Source organism: Sorex araneus, chromosome 2 (assembly GCF_027595985.1).
Source record: "Sorex araneus isolate mSorAra2 chromosome 2, mSorAra2.pri, whole genome shotgun sequence".
Lineage (NCBI taxonomy): Eukaryota > Metazoa > Chordata > Mammalia > Eulipotyphla > Soricidae > Sorex > Sorex araneus.
In genome coordinates, this window is record NC_073303.1 from 131,085,292 (window position 1) to 131,105,730 (window position 20,439).

Here is a 20,439-nt window from a genome sequence, read left to right on the forward strand (position 1 = left end):
CCCCACTCATGCAGGATGTCTCTGACGTGTATTGCTCAGGGGCTGAAGGCGCAGGGTGCCCATCCAGAAATGTCTGAGTGTCCTCTCAGAGGGAAAGAGACAAAGCTTTTTGAAATCAGTTACAGATATCCAGAGAGAATGCAGACTACAGAAGCACCTGCCAATCACCCAGAAGCAATGAACCTCTCACTCTACTCTTGAAAAAGGTACTTTTATTGTTTGGTCAGTGTCTCACTGCAGAGATATAGAGCTCACAGGGTGAGAGGGACAGAGGGACTGTTTGGCCTGTCCCCCAGCCTGCCCACCCCTAGAACCCTCAGAGTGACCCATAAAGGACTGGATTGGGATGCCTGCCCCGATGGTGTCCTAGAGACAAGTCATTGTTTTTTTTCTCCTAGCAGTTGTGGGTGGCACGTCCCCCAGGAAGGCAAAGACCCATGGTGACATGCTGCCAGAAACTCATGACAGTGTCCTGAGGGTCTGGCTCAGAATCTGCAGTGATGGCAATGGATTGGGGTGTATAAGTCGCACTCCCAAATGGACAGAAGGGGGGAAGAGATGGACATACATACATACACCCTGCAGGGAAGCCTTGCCTGAGTAATTACCCCTAGCTCCTCCTGCCCCCCAGAGTGGGACAGAATGAGGGGCCTGTCAGTCCCTGGCTTTGCCCTCCTCATAACCCCCACCTTCCTAGGCAGCCACTGAAGTCCCTGTCCTCACCTGCTCCCACCCCAGCACCTCTCAACTCTAGAGTGTCGGTCCCAAGACGCCGTGACATCATCATCCTCATGCATGAAGATGATATCCGTGTACTCAGAGGCCATCCTCTGGGGCACTGCTGCTTCCAAAGCCATGGTTGAGTCTTTGGAGAAGGCAGAGTAACTCTCCCACCCACCGTCGCTGCAGGCTTGGTCCAGTGGCCAGGGGGGAGCAGAAAGCAGTGGCTTCTCCAACTAGCTCGGCAGTCTGGCCAATGGAGGAGCGAAGCGAGGCCACTACCTGAGCCCCCAGCTCCCTGGGGTGTTCCACTTCTGGAACCCCAGGGACAGGCCTGGCTTCAGCCTGGACAAAGGAAGATAGGGGCATAGGCAATAGGCTCTGGAGGCATGGGGTGGGCCGTGCCAAAGGAAATCGTTCTTTGGTATTGAAGCCATAAAATGCTGCCACAGCAGAAGAGCTGCTCTAAGCTGGGGGGAGGGGAGGGGAGGGCGGGATGACACCAAAGCCCTCCCAGCAGCTGAGTCAGGGTCAGCCAAGGACAAGGCCGAGGGCTCCTCCCCAGCCTGGCCCACCTCCCTGGAGCAGCAGCAGCCACCTGTGTGCCAGCGAACCTTGTTAGGGCAGTGAGGGGGCGGCCGGCTCACCCCCCCCACTCCCTCACCCCCCTCCCCAGTCCACCACCCACAGCCACCTTCTCAGCGGGCATGCTGCAGCCTCAGGCCAAGAACAGAAAATAGATTCTTTTGCTAAATGTGCGTAATTCATAGAAGATCCTGTAGGAGTTTAATTTTTTCCTGAAGAGACAGAATTTCACCCTGCGTTCCGAAAGCATCTGCTGAGCCCTGATGGTCAGGTCCTGCCTCCCCAGGAGAGGCCTGGGGTGGGGGTCCGAGGGCCTCTGAGATCGACTTGGGACCCATGGGGCAGCAACTGAGTGTGGGGACAGGGGAGGGTGGGCAGGCTGACCCCAGGTCAAACCGAATTTCCAGCTGTCATTAACAGCCACGCCATCCAACAAAACAGAAAGTGGGAAACAAGGGTGCCTTTTTAATTGCCATCAAATGTGCAGTCCCAAGTCAGCGAGGCCCCGAGTCTGGCCCAGAGCAGGGTGCGCACCCGGGTGCGCGGTGGGGCTGGGTCGCTGCTGGCAACCCACCCTGTCCCTGAGCCTGTCTCCTGCGTGGGCGGCCTAGTCTCGGGCCCTGGGATAGGGGAGGTGGGCGCAGGGAGGTGGCGGGCGCTCACACCTTCACACACGCATGCAGACTTCCCAAGGTTTGGTCACATTCGCTCCCCCCGCCGGGACAGGCGACAGCTCTGTGAAGCCGCGGGCAGGTGTGGCCGGCGGTGGGCCGCCTACTTCTGCATCTGGAACAGGAAGAACCGCAGATTGATGTTCTTGGCGGCCAGCAGCTTGTTGCACTCCACAGAGTCGACGATGGGCAGCGGCACGTAGTCCGTCTCGTTGCTCTCGTTGGTGAAGACGAAGTGGTAGATGACGGGGCTGATCTTCACGTCGTCATAGGGGCCCTTGAGCAGCAGGAAGGAGCACTCCAGGGGTGCTGTGACCTTGCTCTTGAGCAACAGCTGGAAGGAGAGCGTGCGCTTGCACGACAGGCTGGGGTTGCGCTCTGAGTCGTTGACGCGCGCCTTGAGCACCCACGTCTGGCTAAGCACCGTGAAGCGGGGCGTCTCGTAGTACAGGCGCGTGATGAAGTCGTCCGTACGGTAGGGCCGGAACTGGACCTCTGCGGGAGACAGGGACGGTGTGCCGTGAGAGCGGGCAGGGCTGTGAGGCGCCTTCCCACGGCTGAGGACTCGGGCTCAGCCAGGGAGGAAGGCACTTACCAGCACAGCGCGCTCTACTCGTCACAAGGCAAACCAAATGCAACTATGGCAAACGAAGGCCACAAGCTGGGGAACTATAACAGAATGACACGCATTAGCTGCATGGAGGCGGGAGGCTGCCAGAGTTGGACCGTGTTCCAGGCTAGCTCAGCCCGACCCCGTGGGCCTCCCTGCTGGCCCTCCCCAGGCCGGCCCAGCCGAAGGGAGGCCCGGCCCCGGGCGTGGGGAAGCAGACACACAGACAGGATGCAGTTCTGAGAATCAGTGACTTTATTGGTTCTGATACACATGCCAGAAAAGCCGGCGGGAGGGCTGCACGGGCATCAGCCGTGGGGCCTGGCGCAGGGCTGGTGTCTGTGGGCGAGCGAGTGCACGCTCACGCCGGTCAGTCGGTGGCGGCTCAGCCGTCACACAGTTCTCAGTGCAGCCTGGAGCCGACCAGTCCTTCTGCATGGAGGGGGCTCCCCCACCCCCAGTCACTGCCGCGTACATGAAGCTTGGGCCCACCGGGACCCCTGAGTCCTGGCCTGGCCTGCCTGGGGCATGGTGCCCAGCTGCCCAGGATGGTGAGGCTGTGACTAATGGGGGTTGTGGCCTTTTGCTACTGAGGCCCCACACACGTGGCCTCTCAGGCTGCAGAGGCCCACACTGAGCCCAGCCCAGTCCAGGTGTGACTAGCCGATTGGCTGCCCGCATGGCTCAGTGGCCGCCCGCAGTGGGCTGGGCAGTGGCGGCTGCATCTCCCAGGTGGCCCCAGCGTCAGCTTCATTCTTGGGTCTGAACCAGGCTCTGGCCTGGATCCTGCTCCCCAACGTGTCCAGAGGTGGTGGCCACGGCCTGGAAGAGCCCACGAGATCCAGTGGGCCTAGGTGCAGTCTGGCCTGCCCTTCCCTGGGCATCCACTCCCAGTTCTGCCGTGAGCAGGGCTCCCTCAGCTGCTCCTTGCATGGCCACTGCAGTGACCGCCCCCCAACCTTGCAGCAGTGTTTATGCGGCCCCCGCTCCCACACACACCTCCTGGTTAGAGCCCCCATGGCCTGGAGGCTGTGCAGCCCCACCCCGGGGGGACCCGACCCTGAGGGACAGGTGCCTCTGAGAGCCATGCGGATACCCCCAGGTGCGGCCCTGCCTTCTCCCCAAGGCATCCTCCCACTGGCCAGAGCCTGTCCAGTGCCTGCTGCCCCGGGCCCCCTCCACACACACCCCATGCAGCAAGGGGCGGCAGGTGCCTCACCTGTATAGCCGATCTTCTCAAAGCTGAGCAGGCTGAAGATACCATTGTAGAGCTGCATCTCTCTGCGGTGGCTCTGGTCCATCTCATCTAGGATCTCCATCAGCTCGTTACCCGTCTTGGTGGGGTGGGCACAAGCGGCCTCATGTACTGTCAATTCATGGAAGGGGCCGTGCCACGGGCAGCCAATGCGCTTGTACTTGCACTGGGTCACCCTGGGGAAGGCGAGCGCTGGTCACAGCTTGGCCCGACTCCCCCACACCACCCTCGTTTGAGGTGAGTACACACACCCCTGCGGCAGGCCTGGCGGGCACTGGCTATCCCTGCACTACCTGTCCTGGCATTCCTCCTTCTGGTGCCTCTCCAGGAGGGAGCGGGGGAACTGGCGCAGACAGAAGCCGCACTCGCACGGCAGCTCGCTCACGGCCTTCTCCACAGCCAGGTTGCGGCAGCAGAGGCTCTTACTGATCTCGCAGCGGCAGTTGGGGCACGTGGCCTGCTCCTCCTTCAGCCGGGCATCTGCTAGTAGGTGGATAAAACAGCCAGCGCACATCAAGTGACCGTTAGTGCACTGCGGAGAAGGAAAGGAAGGTGAGCCGCAGACCTGTGTGTCCGCTCGCGCCTGCTGGCCTCAATGTGCTTCTGTGGACAGTGCCCAGTACAGGGCCACCCATGCCACAAGGGGACGTGCCAGGGTGGCCCTTGGGCTCCTCAGGGAGGCCACCGGTCTGCACATGGCCTTGCTGCCTTGGGGCTGGGCCTCTCCAGGTGTACACGATGGTGGTCCTGGCCAGGAGCTGCTGCAGGAGGGATGGAGGGGACAGATGCTGCCTCCACAGGTGAGGTGGGCACAGCTTGTCCCGGGCCTCTCGGAGGCGACTGGGAGGTACACTGCTCAGGACAGGGGCCTCTGAAGCCTGACCTGCGGCTCTGCCTGTTCAGAGCTGGCCTGTCCCAAAGCATGGGAGCAGGGACAGCTGCATGTCCTCGCGCCTGATAGACACAAGGGTTTCCATCTGAGAGCACCTCACAGTGGCCACTCCAGACAGCCCTTGGCCATGAGGTCCCTGGCATTCCCCTGGTGTAGGAGCCAGGGGGACAGAGCCATGCAGGAGAAACTGGCCCCCATACACGCGGAGGAACAGAGGATGTGCTCAGGCCACTGAGCAGAGGCCGTAGCTCACCTCCGCTGCCAGAGCCCTGTGGATGCTGCACGCAGACCCGCCCGCTCACAAGGGGAGAAGAGGACCACTCAGTGTGCTCACATTCCTAAAAGTGACTGCCAGGCAAGCACCCCAGCTTTGGTCTGTCTTCAAGGAGACCAATCCCCCTCCCAGCCCCTTGCAGCTCTGGGGCTCTCCCACAAGCTCCCAGGCCAGCCCCCAGTCCTAGGAGGACTTTGGGTGGCCAGGCCGGGCAGAGGCTCAGGTCTGACTGGGAGCTGTAGGATCACTGGCCCTTTGGCTCACACAGCCCCCCAGACCAGACACCCCACCTCAGCACCTGAGGGACAGGCATAATCTAGGGGGACCCAGTCGAAGGGTCACAGCAAGGCTGCTACCACCAGAATAGTCTCCCCACTGCAGCCTCTGGAAGACAAGTGCTGGTGGCAGTGTGCTGTGTGCAGGGCAGTGACAGGCCAAGCAAACCCAGACAAGTGACCAGCAGTGCCCCAGCCAGGAGATGCCTGGTGGGGTGGGGGTGAGAAAGCAAGGTCAGCTGGGAAGAAGCCCTCCCTTCATCCCTGGGGTCCCCATCCCGTCGTTCCCTCACCCCCACTGAAGGAACCCTATAATGTGTCTTCACTTCTGGGTCAGACCTGGCAAAGGTGTGTTTACAATACTTAACCGCTTACACAGCCACAATGGGCAACTGTACCCCAGGTCCTGGCCTTTGAGAGCCTCTCCCCACTCTGGGCAACAAGCCGTAGCACACAGCCTGGAACCTGGGGTCCTGTGAGCAGCCACCCCGAAGCATAGCTGGGGACTGTCCATCTCCAGGATGTGCATCCTGCACCCCCAGGCCCAGTCAAGAGTCACCCCTGACCCTTTTATCCAGGGAGTAGGGAGCACAGCAACCAAGTTGCACAGCGGGTCCAGATGAAGATGGGACTCTTAATCTTCAAATCCTACATCACCCTGAGAGCCAGAACCCACTAGAACACAGAAACCAAGTACTTCCTAGGTGAAACGTCAACCCCCACCCCAATCCTTCATTGACAAGTTTCTCACCCAGCCAAGAATCCAGAAATGTCAACTGCCTGCCCTGGTGAATCTGGGAAGTGGATGAAGTGTCAGGAGGCACCTCAGCTCTGTGGTGGACTAAGCCCCCTTGAAAAGAGTCTGGACAAGACATGAGGGAGGGACCACAGGGCCATGTCATTAGCCGGGGACCCTGCCGAGGCAGAGCCTATGACCAGCATAGCTGCCAGCCCAGCCTGGTGACCACTGCCCTGGGTCTGGGCCTACACCCTGCGAATGAGGGTGCTACAGGCACAATGGAGCTCCCAAAGATGCAGTAGGGGCAAGGAGGGCACACACAGCTCAAAGAGTGAGCAGTGCCCACAGCCAAGGTCCAGACTACCAGGGGACCCAGTCAAACCCCGCCCCCCTCAACAGCAAGGCCAAGCCGTTCCCTGCAGACAGGCTGTGAAGAGGGAGGACATGGCAATCAAGGGAGCTGTCACATAGCAGGAGCCCCCCCACCCCCACAGGATCAGGCCTCTCATGGAGCACCTGCCTACCCAGAACTCCAGCAGAAGGTGGCCACATATCTTGCTGAGTCAGTCACCAAGGCCACACCTGACGCCCACACAGAACATCATAGCAGTCAGTGGGCCTGCCCTGTATGCCCAAAGAGGCTGATGGCCACTGGTGTGGGATCAAGGGTGCATATAGCAGCTGGCCTGTAGGCCAGGCACAGACATGGGGACAGCCTGCCTGGGCTCCAGTGTTCACTGCTGCCCAAGCCTTCCTGTCAGTATCCAAGTGAGGCTGGAGCCTGGAAGCAAGCCCCCAAGTCACTCTGTGCCCCCAGCCACACTCTGCAGCAAGGTCTGAGGAAGTCTCTGGCTTGCCCAATCTCCCTGGCTTTCATGCTAAGCACTGGTCAGTGGAGTCAGGCCAAGCTGCCAGCAAGAACTGAGCAGAATGTGCCACCTGCGTGAGGCTGGTGGCACCTGTCAGCCGAAGAACATAGCCCAGGCAGAGTAGGGGACCCATGTGTGCAGAGTCCAGATCCTACCAGGAACAAGCCCAGCTTTGATGCAGCCGGCAGGTCACTGCTGGGTCCCCCAGGACCTCCATGTCCCCAGTCCCACGTAAAGTCTAACGCTCAGGGCTTCGGCCCAGGTGGAGGGGTCAGAACTCGCATGTCCCAAGAAGTAGTGGCCAGCCCACCATGCCAGAGGGCTCTGACCTCCACTCAGCACCACTGCCCAGCTTCTTGCTTGCTTCCCTGGGCCCAGGGCAGCACTGGGCTCCTGGCACAGCTGGCCCCTGGCTGCTCTGGCTGCCACAGAGCCCGGTTTTCTATACTGGATAGACAGAACCAGTTCCCCTCACTTGCAGAGGAAACTGGAGAATCCCCCCATCATCCCTTCAAGGCCCCACGGAGGAAGACGAATCTCCAGCAGTCAGAGGGCCTAACCCCGCAGATGGGGTGAAGCTGGGAGGAGCACCCCAAGGCCTTCCCACAGCCCACAGGGAAGCTCTCATGGCCTCTCCTGCATGTCCCAGGCACCCCGACCCCCTTCGGTTTCTCAGAAACTTAAGGACAGGCCAGAGTGGGCTCAGGTGGTCAAGGTCTCACTCCCCAGGTCTGGCGGCCCGCGGCAAAGGAAAGGCCCGGGGAACCGCCTGGTGGTTACAGAGGCTCAGGCGCGGGCGCAGCAAGGCAGGGGAAGCCGAGACAAAGAAGCAACAGCCCAGACCAGGTCGACCTGGGCCAAGGGGCCTCCGGGCGCGGCGCACACTGGGCTGTCCCGGCCAGGCCCTGGCCTCATCCCGACCACCGGCCTTCTAGGTGCCGGGGGACGCGGCGGGGGTGTGGCTGCCGGGGGTCGAGGCCCGGCCCCAGTCGGCCGGAGGAGACGGGGTGGGCACAGCTGGAGAGAGGCCTCGGCGGGGCGGGAAGGGTCGCAGTGGGTCCGGGAGCTCCGAGCCGGCCACCCGTCCTGAGAGGAGGAGGGTCGCCGAGCGCCGGTGCCCGCCCCGCAGGAGGCCCGGGCCGGGGCGGCCGGGGCGGGGTCGGCCGGCGGCCCTACCTGGTACACGGAGGCCTTGGGCAGGTCCAGGCACACGGTGCAGCACAGGACCGAGTAGAGCCGCTCCTCCAGCTTCCCGCTGCCCGCCGCCGCCGCCGCCGCCGCCTCGGCCGCCTCGGCCGCGCGCAGCCGCTTCTTGGGCGGCGCGTCGGGGTCGCCGGCCGCCTCCTGCAGCTGCCGGGCGCCGGCCAGGCCCGACTCGTCCGGGAGCCCGGGCCCCGCCGCCTCGCCCAGCGCCGCCGCCGCCGCCGGCCCCGCGGCCGCCCCGGGCCCGGGCCCGACCCCGGCTCCGGCTCCGCCCCCGGCGGGCACGGCGCCCGCGGGCCCCGCGGCCGGGCCGCCCCCGCCGGCCTCCTCGGCGCCGGACATCGCAGCCGGCCGGCCCGGCGGGCGGGCGCCGGCGCGCTCCCGAGGCTGGAGTTGGGGCCGCCGCGCGCTCCCGCCGCCCTCTCGCCGCCGCCGCGACCCCGCCGCCCCGCTCCCGGCGCCGCCGCCTCAGAGGGTCCGGCCCGCGCGTCGCCCCGCAGTCGCCGCGGCCACCGACCCCGGCGCAGCCGCCATCTTTGTTTTCGCTGCGCGCTCCCCAGCCGCCACCGCCACCGCCCCCTCGGCTTCGGGTCACGTGAGCCTCGCGGGACCAATGGGAGCGCCGCTTAGGGCCAGCCGGCGCGGCAGCCGAGCCAATGGGCGCGCGAGGGCCGCCCCTGCAGAAAGGGGAGGGACCGGGCGATCCCCGTGGTGGGGGTGGGGCGCGCACCTGGCGCCGAGAGGTCCCGGGGCGGGGGGGGGGGGGGCGGGGAGAAGAGAGGCGCTTCCGGTGCGGCCCGCCGGGGCCCTGCCAGATGCGAGTGGCTGGTACTGGGCTGTTGTGCGCCCAGGCCCTCGTGAAAGTGTGCAGGGCGCTCCAGAGGGCAGGGCTCAGTGCAAGAAATCATGCCGGCCACCTCCTTGGTCCTATGAGGGGTCCGTTGACCTTAGATGAGCACGGGGGGGAGGGGGGGAAGGGGGGAGGGTGCTAGAGTCCCCGAATGTAAGCAGCTACTCCATCCAATTTCTTTTCCAAACCCTGGGGCAGGGCGCTGAAAGTCAGCCAGGGACTTAGGAAATCAGAATTTAAAGTATCAGGGTGGCCAGCCCTGGAAGGGGTTGTGTGCTTGGGGTAGCATAAGGGTGTAACAGCTGAGGTCCATTTTTTCCTACCCACCCCGTGAAGGTCACTGCCCCAATGGGCCACCAGCTAGGTGGCACAAGATTACTCTTAGCTCTGAAGAATCCCAGGAGACCCAGGGCTCAGGAGTAGGGTGCCATTCCAGTCCAGGCTTCCTTCTTTTTCAGTTTTTGGGCAGTGCTTAGGAGTTATTCCTAGCTCTGCATTCAGTATCACTCCTGGTGGGCTCAGGACCATATCGGATGCAAGTAATCTAACCTTGATTCGGCAGTGGGCAAGGTGAGTGCCCTCCCTACTGTACTATCCCTTAGGCTGCCCTCTATCAGTGATGCAGCAGCAGGCTAGGATAGGGAAGCAGATGTGGTCCTGGAGGTGGGGTGGGGCGGGGAGGCCCTATCCTGCCCACTCATTAATGGAGAGATTTCACATTCCTGCTGAATCCCTAAGATTTATTGGAGATAAAATCACCCTGTACCCCACAACAATATCATTCCTGGACCCAGGTCCCCAAACGTTCTGGGCTAGGTAAGCATCCATTCTCAGCAACTCAGCAGAGGAGCAGCTTCCACACACAGCCCTGGGCTGCACCCTGCAAGACGCTCCCTGTGGAGAGGGTCCCAGGCAAGGCACACGTGGGGAGTAGGCAAAGCTGCCCGCATCTGCAGCCATCACTCCCACTGCAGGTGCTGTGCTTGCAGGGCATGGTGGTAGGCCCAGCTGCCTGCGGCCAGGGTCCAGCGACACACGTCTTCCTTGGGCAGTGGAAGCAGGCTGTCCTGGTCCAGCCTGCTCAGGAGTCCTGCGGTGCCCAGCATCATGCCCCCCCACATACCGTAAGTGTTGGTGGTGAAAACAGCCACAATGAGGATGGTCACTGCCACCACCAGCACCACAGCCTGGCCTGCCACAGAGCGGGCCTCAGCACCCAGATGCCCGCCAGCCACTGCTAACACCATGCCTCCTCCCAGGAGCAGGTTGGCTGAGGAACGGTCCCCATTCACCCAGTGGAAGTCAAAGGCTATAAGGGGCAGGCCGATGACAGTGGCTACCCAGGATCCAGCAAGGCCGTCTTCGTCTGTGTCTAGCCCTGGGGTCAGCATAGTGGCAGCAGCCAAGGCTTGGAGCAGGAAGCCAGCAGCAGCCCCTCGGCTCGCCTGTGGACACAGGGCAGAGGGTGTGTGAAGAGGCCAGGCTTTCCTTCATGCGGGAAAGGGCTGGGGAGCTCCCAGGAGCCTGACTTCCAGACTCCCTCCCGCCACAGCCCCCTTTCTGGGATCCAGGGCCCGGCACGGGGATCCTCCTTGTTTTGGAGCGCAACCCACCTTGTCCCGCCCTCCCAAGGCACTCACCTGGGCAGTGCTCACAGCTGCGTGCAGAGACACCACTCCCAGCACCAGGTGTGACAGGGCCGTGCTCCAGTCGCCCCAAGTTTTGGGGGCCATGGCACCTCGGGGAACTGCAAGCTGCAGCCAAGGGGAAGAGTTGAAACCTCGCGGCGGCTCCGCTAAGCCCCAGCCTCCAGAACCCGGCTTCGACACGCTGGAATAGGCTCATCCAAAACTCCTCGCAGGCCCGAGGCCACAGGAGACAACTGTGGAGAAGAAGAGGGGAAGAATTCGGTCGAGAGCAGGAGAGAGAACTTGGCGTGGGGCGGGGTGCTTGCGCGCGAGCCGAGCAGACGCGGGGCCGGAGGGACAGGGGTGCAGGCGCCACAGGCCTCGTCCCCTCGTCGGCGCCGTCTCCGTGCTCGGGACCCCGTCCGGAAGGGAAACAGGTGAGGGAATGTCCTCGGACGCCGCAGCACGGCTTGGCCCGCCGCGGTGCGGAGTAGGAGGCCTCAGGCCCACCACCGCTCCTGGCCGCGGACCAGCGAGAGGAGCGCCGGCTAGAGCGGCGAGGCGGGGCATAGGCGCAGGCGCGGAGACCAGGAACTGGGGCACTGACAGCTCTGGGAGCATCCGGTCCCTCCGAGGCGAGGGCTGTGGGCGGGGCAGGCCAGCGGGGTGTGTCCTCTGTGGGCGGGGCTTATGCGAGGCGGGCGGGGCAGCAGGCCAGGGTGTGGGAACAGGCCGGTCCACCGGCCTGGGGTCGGATCGTGGCTGTGAGGGGCGGAAGGAGATCCGGTTAAAGGGGAGGCTTCTCGGGAGAGAGGCTGGTATGGGGCAAGGATGGGAGAACCTGGCAGGGGGCGTTTGGCCCTCGTGCTGGACACGGAGAATTAGGAGAGTCGCGGGGTGGGGCTTGGCCGGTGCTGCCCGCGCCCGGTCTGCGAAGGAGGGCAGCGTAGCGCCGGGGACACCTGCCTCGCGCTCCCCTCTCCTGGGCTCCCTCCGCCCGCCGGGCCCGCGCGTGGGGGCGGCCGAGCATGCGCACCCGCTCTGCGGCGCGCGGGTGCGGAGTGCGGGCGCGGGGACGCGGGGCCCTCTGCCGCCCCGCGCCCCCATGTACGCCTTCTACTCGCTGCTCATCTATATCTTCTACAGCCTCTTCCGCAGGGATGGAGGCGCCGCGGCGGCTGCCCGCTCCGGGGACGCTGCGCAGGTGAGGGCTGGGGAAGGCCGCCGAGCAGCGCTCTCCGGCCCCGACGTTGGGAGGAGGTCGCGCCGGGACCCCGTCTCCCGGTTGATGCTGGATGCGCGGAGACTCGCAGGGAAGGACGGAGGGGGCGCCACGGGCCGCTGTTCTCTCAGGGTTCCCGCTCCCTCCCTAGAGTGCCCGCTGCAAGCCGGAGGGCCGCCGCCGCACCGACCACTCCCCGGCTGAGCTGTGGAGCGAGCTGACCGGCCTGGTGGGTAGGTGACGCCGGTGCGTGGGAACGCTACATCCCGGGAACTCAGCGTCCGGCCTGGCCAGGAAGGGGCCTGCAGGTGCCTAACGCAGCCTGCCTCCCACCCGTCCAGGCTGCTCGGAGTCGGAGGATGGGTCTGGACCGCGCGCCGCCGCCGCCGCTGCCGCCGCCGAGCGCCGGCCGGCCGAGGTATCCCTGGAAGAGGCGCTAGTGCGCCTCGCAGAGTTTCTCTCCGTCCAGCTGGGGGCAGAAGAGAGCTGTGGGAACCCTCCGGACCTGAGCAAGGCGAGGAGCGGTGGGAGGTAGGAGGGGAGCGCATCGCCATCCACTGCCCTCCCGGTCTCCACTGACTCTGCTCTCCGACACAGCCCAGCGACATACCTCCGCTGTTGACAGTCACCGGTCAGCTTTTGGCCCTGCTGGCCTGGGTCCGGAGCCCTCGGTGGAGGCAGTCCACCCCAAGGGAGCAGACCCCCAAACCGGATGGTGCGTGAGTAGTCGGCTGAAAGGGGACAGGCCATAGGCATCGAGCTGCCCAGAATGCTAGCCCTGAGCCTGTGCACCCCACTCCAGGGCCCTCATCTCAGGAAGACGCTTCTTCCCCGGGTCCCGGAGATGAGGCCCAGGTGGAGGAGGAGCAGAGGGCTTGGCAGCGGCTGGAGCAGCTCATTCTTGGTCAGGTGAGGGGCCAGGAGGCAGCAGGGTCTGGGCGCATGCTGGACGGAGGTGCTCACCCTGTGCACATCCTTCATGCCCAGCTGGAAGAACTGAAGCAGCAACTGGACCTGCAGGAGGAGGAACTGGACCAGCTGCGCCTGGGCGTGGTGAGGAAGGAGCCTTCCCTGGGGCTGGGTCCCAAGTCAACAGGAGGCGGGGTGGAAGGTGGGAGGGGGGAGCTGATGCTGGGCTGAGTGTTTGCTCTCCACCAGGGGGCGACAGACTCAGAGAAGCGGGTTCAGCACCTGACCCTGGAGAACGAGGCCCTGAAGCAGAGTCTGAGCCTCACCAGGGACCTGCTGCTGCACTGGGGACCCGGCTCCCCTACCAGGGCCCCCCAGGTACACTGCCCATTAGATGCTTAGGTGCCTGAGCATGGGCTCCTGCACACCGGGCCCAGCAGGTTTTTCGGGCCTCATGATACAGAGCTGTGGGCAGCTCCAGGGTTGGACCTCAAAAGCAGAGAGAGGCACAGGGGAGAGTGGCCTGCATGGGGCTGGCCACTGCGCCTGTCTCTCCAGGACCACACTGGCTCCCATGGCCTCGCTGAGCTGTCCCTGCCACCCCCCGCCCCTGTCCCCACAGGAGGAGGCAAAGGCCCTGGCCGAGTTGCAGGACCGTCTGCAGGAGGCCCAGGACACCACTGAGGCCCTCCGGGTGCAGGTGGGTCTGAGGCCAGGGGCCAGGAGGTGGGGGCCTAGGAGGGGGCGCCTGTGGTGGGGCCTGGTGAGTGCCTGTTTCCTCAGTGATGGGGGGGCAGCTGGGGGTGCAGGAAGTGCAGCTGCAGGACCTGCGGGGGGCCCTCTGGCAGCTGCAGCAGGAGACAGAGCAGAACTGTAGGCGGGAGCTGCAGCAGGTGCACAGGCAGCTGGCAGGTACTGGGGGGGCCCGGGGAGGGGCTGGCCTTCTGCTGTGGTAGGACTCCCCTCATTCCTGCCTCCACTGCAGGGCTTCGGGCACGCATGGCCAGCCTACGCCAGGGCTGCGGGGACCTTCGAGGCCTGGTCAGAACCTTCACCCAGAGCTGGCAGGGCTCCCTGAGCGAGGCCCAGGGCCAGGTCAGCACCCACCCAGACAAGCTCTCCAGAATCCCAGTGCTCCCGCACCTTCCTTATGAAATTTGAGTGACTTCACATTTGGGTCCTGCTTTGTTCATGTAAATTGGGGTGACTGCAAACCCTCACAGGACTGGTAATGAGACCGGAGATGACCCAGTCCCCCTGGGGCTTTGCCCAGTGACCTTGAAAACTGGGTCAACATGGCTGGGAGGCCCCAGGTACCCCAGGGCACCCCATCTTTCCCCAGCTCCTTTCGGCCTTCCCACACCATGTTCCCTCAGGTTTCCTGGGCTTTGGGGGCACTGTCAGCTGGTGGGGCTGGCACCCAGCTCCCAGCAGAGCAGCAGAGACCCTCACCTGGATGCCCAGGCCGGCTGCTGGAGCTCAAGGGTATGCATGAATGCAGGGGCAGGGCAGTGGCCACGGCAACTGGGGGCTGCACCTTCTTATCTCAGAATCCCATCTTCACCCCAGGAAACATCCGAGTTCTGTGTCGCCTGAGACCAGGGGTGCCTTCTGGCCTGGTGAGTGCCGAACCGGGTCCTGGTGGCACCATCTCCACCTGCTATCGAGGCCGCCATCGTCGCTTCCGTCTTGATTGGGTCTTTCCTCCAGATGCCAGCCAGGAGGAGGTGACCCTGCACTCAGCCCTGGCACCTCCTGAACCCCCTAGTCACCCCTCCCTGCCCACCAGCTGCCCATGAGACAGTGGCTGGCTCAGCAAGAAGGGCCAGGCCCTCCCTTCCTTCCCTGACAGCCCCTTTGCCCAGAGCTTCCACCGGGCTCTGTAGAGCCGGAAATGGCCTTCCGCTTAGACAGGACCATGTCCAGGAGCTAAGGAAAATAAGCTGCTGAGATGCATGGCCAGGGCAGACCACCTCTCCCAGGGCTCCAGCGCAGGCCCTGGCTGCATGCATAGGTGGTGCACCTCCAGAGCAGACTGTGCCCAGGCTTTTGCTTCCCTGGCTCAGAGCTAGAGGGGACAGGTCGGGCGAGGAGGAGGCTCACCTCCCTAAGACAGTGTGTGCAGCACTGAGCATGGGCTCCCAACTCCTATTTCTCACCTTGTTTTTCCACAATCTGTCCAGCCTCAACCCTTGGCCCTCTTCTCACCTTGCAACTAACTTCCCCGCAGATACCTGCTGAGACATCCTTCTGGGAGTGTCCTTCCAGCTCAGCATGATACAGGGACTAGAAGTTTTTGTCTTGTACCCAGCTGACCTAGGTTCAATCCCCAGCATCCCATATGGTTCACTGAGCCCCACAAGGATCCCTGAGCAGAGCCATCTGGGTGTGGCTCCCCAAAAGGCCCAACGCATTGTGAGACACCTCTCTTCCAGCATCCCTCTGCAAGGGCACCACACCTCTCCCTAACAGCCACCCTAACTTTTGCTTGGTGGTCCCACTTTCCAGCACTGCAAGCCACTGTCACGACCTCTGGGCGGAAAGCTGGCTGTCATAGCCCTGAGGCTGCCATGCTCCAGTGGTACACAGTACATAAGACCAGCTGCCTCTGCACCCTCTCGGGCCAGGTCCACAGTCCTGGCCCACCACCATCCCACAGACCAGTCGTTGTGGCCAAAAGTCACCTCCATGGTCCCTGCATGTTTTCGTCCTCCTGGGACATGGGTCTTGTGCAAAAGTTGCTGCTTGAGGCTCTAGGACCTCTGTGCCCTCCTGCAGCACACTGTTCTGCAGGTCCCCGCCCTAGGGACACTCCACAGCTTACCCAGTGTGAACCAGAAGCAGAACCCAACCTGGGACTCCTGTCACCTTCCCCAGGTCTTCCGGGAGCTGGAGCCAGCAGTGCTGTCCTGCCTCGGGGGTTACAATGTCTGCATCTTTACCTATGGCCAGACGGGGACAGGGAAGACCTACAGCATGGAGGTGGGGCGCAGGAGGCCCTGTGGGGGCGCAGGGGCTTTGATGGGAGCCCATGTGACATCCTGCCTGTCCCCAGGGCCCCCCTGAGGACCCGGGCATCGCCCCTAGGGCGCTGCAGTCACTTTTTCGGGAGATGGGCACCAGAGGCGCACACCGGGTGACCCTCAGCATGGTGGAGATCTACAACGAGGCTGTGAGGTTGGCGTACTTCCTTCCTCCCTGTGCTCTCTGTCTGCAGACTTCCCCAAGCCAAGCCTCCCTGCTTCTCCCCTGCTAGAGACCTCCTAGCACCGGGACCTCCAGAGCGCCTGGCCGTGCGCCAGGGTCCGGCAGGCCAGGGGGAGATTCAGGTGGCTGGCCTCACCTACTGGGATGTGCCCAACCTGGAGACGCTGCACCAGGTAAGGTGGCCAGTGGGCTGCAGGTGGTGGTGCGCTCCACCTGGGGGCAGGGTCCCGCAACAGGCTAGCCTTCTCCGCCTGCCAGATGCTGAGCCTGGGGAGAAGCAACCGGGCCACGGCCGCCACAACAATGAACCAGCGCAGCTCACGTTCACACGCCCTGGTCACGCTGACGCTGCGTGGAGCCACCCCTCGGCGAGGCCCAGGAACCGCAGGTACCTCGGCGGGCGCGGGACCCGGCACAGCCCCGCGCACCTGGCTCCGGGGCCCGGCACAGCCCCGCGCACCTGGCTCCGGGGCCCGGCACCCCACTCCACATGTGGCCGGCTCGCCCCTCCAGGCACGCTGCACCTGGTGGACCTGGCGGGATCCGAGCGCGCCTGGAAGGCGGAGGCGGTGGGGCCGATGCGCGGAGACCGGGAAAGCGCGCAACGTCTGCGGGAGGCCCGCACCATCAACCGCTCCCTGCTGGCGCTGGGCGGCGTGATGGCCGCGCTGCGGGCCCGCCGGCCACACGTGCCCTTCCGCGATTCACAGCTCACGCGCCTGCTGCAGCCCGCGCTCGGGCCGGGCGCCACCGCCGTGCTGCTGCTGCAGGTGCGCGCGCTCGCGCGGGGCGGGGGAAGCCCGGCCTCGCCTCGGGACTCACGCTCCGCCGCCCCGCAGATTTCCACGCGGCTGGAGGATCTCGGGGAGACCGTGTGCTCACTCAAGTTCGCCGAGCGCGTGGGTCGAGTGGAGCTGGGCCCGGCCCGACGCCGCAGGGCGCCGCGCTCCGGGACGCCCTCCTCGCTCAGCACGGACACAGCACTCTCCGGGACCCCCTGCACTCCCACGCCGACCCCCGGCAGCCCTCCGAGCCCAAGCCCCGACAGCGGCTCCAGCTCTGCCTTGGCGCACCCGGAGGACCTGCCCTCATAGCCCGGCGTCTCGCCTCTGCAGGCAGAGGCCGCCGGGCCAGCCCGGGTGTCCCCCACCCCCGCGCGCACCCCACAGAGCTGCAGGCCTCTGCAGCCCGGCGCCTGGCCGGGGAACGACTGCCCCTCCCCCAGGCCGCGGCCCCCTTATCGCCATCTGTAGTAATCTCAGCACGCAGCGGGGCACCTCCAGCCACCAGGGGCCCACTCAGCCAAGTGGCTGCTCGAATGATCACCGCCCCCCCACGCCAAGAATCAGACTCGGCATTAAAATGTTGTGCTCCTTTACTGTTATCTGCCACCGGGCTCAAGGATGGGGTCTTTGTTCCCGGCCCCCTCCCAAAAAGATGTCGCCGCAGTTCCCCGCCCCCACCCGCGGGACGCTGGTCTCTGGAGGGAGAACGGCGGCCCCTGCCCCCTCAGCCCCCCTCACAGGCGGTACCAGGAGAGCAGCCAGTTGGGGGCGGGCGCCACCAGGTCCCGGGGGTGGCTGACCCAAACGTCGTAGATGCTCTTGTTGGGCGGCACCCCCCGGAAGAGGGCATCTAGGTCCCAGAGCAGCCGCGGCGGGCCGTGGGGTTCAGGAGGCACCCCCCAGTAGGCCGGGCTGGTGGAGGGTGGGCACTGGGGACAGGAAGTGGATGGCAGAGGGGGGGGCAGGGGCATTACCACGTTGGGGGTGTAGATGGGCAGGTAGGAGGTGGGCAGTTGCCCCCAACCAGGGACTACCTCCGGGTCCGGGGTGCCCTGCACGAAGTGGAGGGGCCAGGGCGCCGGCTCCGGGGAGCGCCCGCTCGCGACTCCCGGGGAGGTCGCCCCGTCCTCTCCACTGGGCCTCTCCGAGGGCGGGGGCGGCGTGGGAGGCGACGCGGTCACCGCCTCCCCCGGCTCCCCAAGCAGAGACTTGATGCTGAAGCCCTCACGGGCGGGCGGCGGAGGCGGGGGCGCGGGCGGGCGATAGGGGCGGCCGTGCAGCACGTAGGGGCCCAGGTCCTTGGCGAAGGCGCCCCGCGCGCCCCGACTCTGCCAGCGGCGGCACAGCGCGGTGTTCTGCAGCCGCAGCGCCTCGGCTGGGATCAGGCTCACGTCTACCGCCCAGAAGTTGCCCTTGGCCTGGGGCTTCGCGGGGTCCTTGGGCACCTGGCGGAGTGGGGAGTGCAGGCTTGGGTGCGGCCTCCGACCGGTGCTGGGGACTCCCGCGCCCGCCCCGCCCTGGCGCCTGCCCCACCTTGCGGAAGCATGGGTTGGAGGAGAGATTGTGGCGGATGGAGTCCTTCCAGCCCTCGTAGTCGTCCCTGAAGAACGGGAACACCGCCTGGACCTGGCGAATGATCTGAAACGGTCGGGCAGCCGTGAACCCGGCCCCAAACCTGGCACAGTCCATGGCCCAGTTTACCCCATGCGTTCAATCTGCGCCCCCCCTTGACCCCAGCCAGCTGGGCTCAGTACACATACATTCACACCCTGCTCTCTCCAGCTCCACTGGACCGCCCGCCCCCCCAGGAAAAGAGTGAGTGACCTCATGTAGGGAGGGTGCCCCGCTCACCTGGGCTAGCTTCAGCCTGCGGGAGGGTGCTGCCTGAATCACCAACGCGATCATAGCCAAGTAGGTGTAGGGCGGCTTGTCATGCCTCAGGTATCTCTTCTTCCTCCTCTTGGGGGGCTGAGAGGGCAACTCTGCACTGGGGAGCCCCAGGTCTGGGCCGCTGCAGGGCCCCATGCAGGGCCCGGCAGCGTGGGCAGGAGCCTGGCCCGTGCAGGGGCGCAGGGCAAAGGGGCAGTGGTGTGGGGCTCAGGGCCGGGTGGAGGCCGGTGGGGGCAGGCCGGCAGGCCCTTTATCATTCGGATGAAAGGGGGAGGGGAAGCCTGGCTGGGAGGAATAAGGAGGTGGGGGAGGGGACTATGCAGAGGACTGGCCACAATTAGCAGGTTCCAGCTAATCTGGAAGGGAGGGGCTGCCTGAGGTGGCTTTCCTCCTTTGGAGACCCCCTAGAGGCTGGGAGGAAAAGGAGCCCACCTCAGTGAGGTACTTTGCTCTGCCCAGGTTGGGTGTCACATACCCATTTAACAGATGGGGTTGATTTGACCAGGTCAAGATGGTGGGGCCAGCTCAGAGTTCAAGGCCAAGATGCAAGAGTGCCTGGTTGGTGATCTGGGAACTTCCTGCACTAAACTGGATACAGTTGACTGGGGACTTTCCCCAGGGGCCACTTACTTCCCAACCAAGGAGAGTCAGCTGTGGTCCTGGGAGCTGACCAGGCCTCCATCCCTTGTGCGAGTGTCATGGAGGAAGGGAGTGAGCACAGATGTGTTATGGGGAGCAAGGACTAGGGCGGGGTCCTGGACTGTATGGGGGTGGGTGTTCCAGTGGAGGAGGGAGACTCCAGGTAGTCAGGCTGGGAAGCTGATGGGATTAGCATTTCCACAGGTCAAGAGCTTTAGGAGCAAAGAGCCACCTGGTAGTTGCCCTGCCTGAGCAGGGGCGTCCATCAGCCAAGGCCTGTTCCCACAACCAGGTGCCCAAATGGGCATGGGACCCAAGGCCCTGGCAGGATGGCTGGTGCTGGGATCAGGTCACAGGAGCACAGGGACATTCTAGCTGTCACTTTAGTCCAGGAGTTGGGTGCTTCCTGTGGACTCCTAGAGGGTGGGACACGCATAGCTGGCACCAGAGGGCAATGCCACAGGACCCCATCTTACACAGAGGCCTCAGTCTCACCTGGCTTCCTGGTTTTGTTTCTAGACCACAATCAGCAATAATCAGGGCTTCTGTCTGGCTCTGTGCTCAGGGATCACTCCTGGTGGGGTGTTGGGGACTGAAGCTGGGTTGGCCATGTGCCAGGCAAGTACCCAACCTGCAGTACTGTCTGTCCTGCCCCTCACCTGGCTTCCTCTGGACTGCACTACTGTCACTTTTTTTTTTTTTTTTTTGCTTTATGGGTCACACCTGGCAATGCACAGGGGTTACTCCTGGCTCTGCACTCACTGCTGTCACTTCTGTTCCTTCCTGTCCTCAGGCTTCACTTTAGAAATTTCCAGGAGAAAAAAAAAAAAAAAGAAATTTCCAGGAGAGGGGCTGGAGCAATAGCACAGCGGGTAGTGCATTTGCGTTGCACACGGCCAACCCGGGTTCTAATCCCAGCATCCCATATGGTCCCCTGAGCACCGCCAGGGGTAATTCCTGAGTGAAGAGCCAGGAGTAACCCTTGTGCATCGCCAGGTGTGACCCAAAAACAAAAACAAACAAACAAAAAAAAGAAATTTCCAGGAGATTAGTAGCAGGTCTTTCTCTCCTGCAGTGTTTCGTTCGGGGGGGGGGGAGTGGGGGAAGGGGTGCTTGTCCAAGCAGTGCTCAGAGGCCCCCCTAACAGCAATTCTTGGTTCAGTGCTCAGGGGCGTCCAGGGCTACAGCCTACCACGTTTCTAATGCCATGCCTAGG

At 64.0% G+C, this 20,439-nt stretch overlaps 4 protein-coding genes across 9 annotated transcripts; 1 reads left to right on the forward strand and 3 right to left on the reverse strand.

Annotated features, from left to right (window-relative positions):
• Positions 1–195: 195 nt before the first annotated feature.
• ZFTRAF1 (zinc finger TRAF-type containing 1) lies at positions 196–8,570 on the reverse strand. Of its 2 annotated transcripts, none has more exons than XM_055125875.1 (4): positions 8,067–8,570; positions 4,135–4,373; positions 3,806–4,017; positions 196–2,471 (listed from the first exon to the last, which is right to left on the reverse strand). In XM_055125875.1, exons 1-4 carry the CDS (start codon positions 8,433–8,435, stop codon positions 2,080–2,082), a joined length of 1,212 nt encoding a protein of 403 aa, XP_054981850.1. In that variant the 5' UTR covers positions 8,436–8,570; the 3' UTR covers positions 196–2,079. The 2 variants fall into 2 exon arrangements, with proteins under 2 accessions (XP_054981850.1, XP_054981851.1); XM_055125876.1 differs by lacking the exon at positions 196–2,471 and adding an exon at positions 2,824–3,408.
• Positions 8,571–9,666: 1,096 nt separating this feature from the next.
• On the reverse strand, positions 9,667–10,718 carry TMEM276 (transmembrane protein 276). The gene is made up of 2 exons (XM_055125885.1): positions 10,584–10,718; positions 9,667–10,388 (listed from the first exon to the last, which is right to left on the reverse strand). The coding sequence occupies exons 1-2, from the start codon at positions 10,674–10,676 to the stop codon at positions 9,903–9,905; spliced, it is 579 nt and encodes a 192-aa protein (XP_054981860.1). The 5' UTR covers positions 10,677–10,718; the 3' UTR covers positions 9,667–9,902.
• Positions 10,719–11,016: 298 nt separating this feature from the next.
• Positions 11,017–17,298, forward strand: KIFC2 (kinesin family member C2). Of its 5 annotated transcripts, none has more exons than XM_055125851.1 (19): positions 11,017–11,237; positions 11,718–11,775; positions 11,945–12,026; positions 12,135–12,307; positions 12,391–12,508; positions 12,596–12,702; positions 12,781–12,846; positions 12,952–13,080; positions 13,325–13,402; positions 13,500–13,614; positions 13,688–13,797; positions 14,079–14,187; positions 14,272–14,429; positions 15,580–15,684; positions 15,758–15,879; positions 15,959–16,082; positions 16,168–16,297; positions 16,423–16,679; positions 16,749–17,298. In XM_055125851.1, exons 1-19 carry the CDS (start codon positions 11,017–11,019, stop codon positions 17,001–17,003), a joined length of 2,517 nt encoding a protein of 838 aa, XP_054981826.1. In that variant the 3' UTR covers positions 17,004–17,298. The 5 variants fall into 5 exon arrangements, with proteins under 5 accessions (XP_054981826.1, XP_054981829.1, XP_054981827.1 ...); XM_055125854.1 differs by having other exon boundaries at positions 14,272–14,321; XM_055125852.1 differs by having other exon boundaries at positions 13,512–13,614.
• Positions 17,299–17,396: 98 nt separating this feature from the next.
• FOXH1 (forkhead box H1) lies at positions 17,397–18,719 on the reverse strand. The gene is made up of 3 exons (XM_004618721.2): positions 18,546–18,719; positions 18,228–18,332; positions 17,397–18,139 (listed from the first exon to the last, which is right to left on the reverse strand). The coding sequence occupies exons 1-3, from the start codon at positions 18,717–18,719 to the stop codon at positions 17,429–17,431; spliced, it is 990 nt and encodes a 329-aa protein (XP_004618778.1). The 3' UTR covers positions 17,397–17,428.
• Between the last annotated feature and the right edge of the window lie 1,720 nt (positions 18,720–20,439).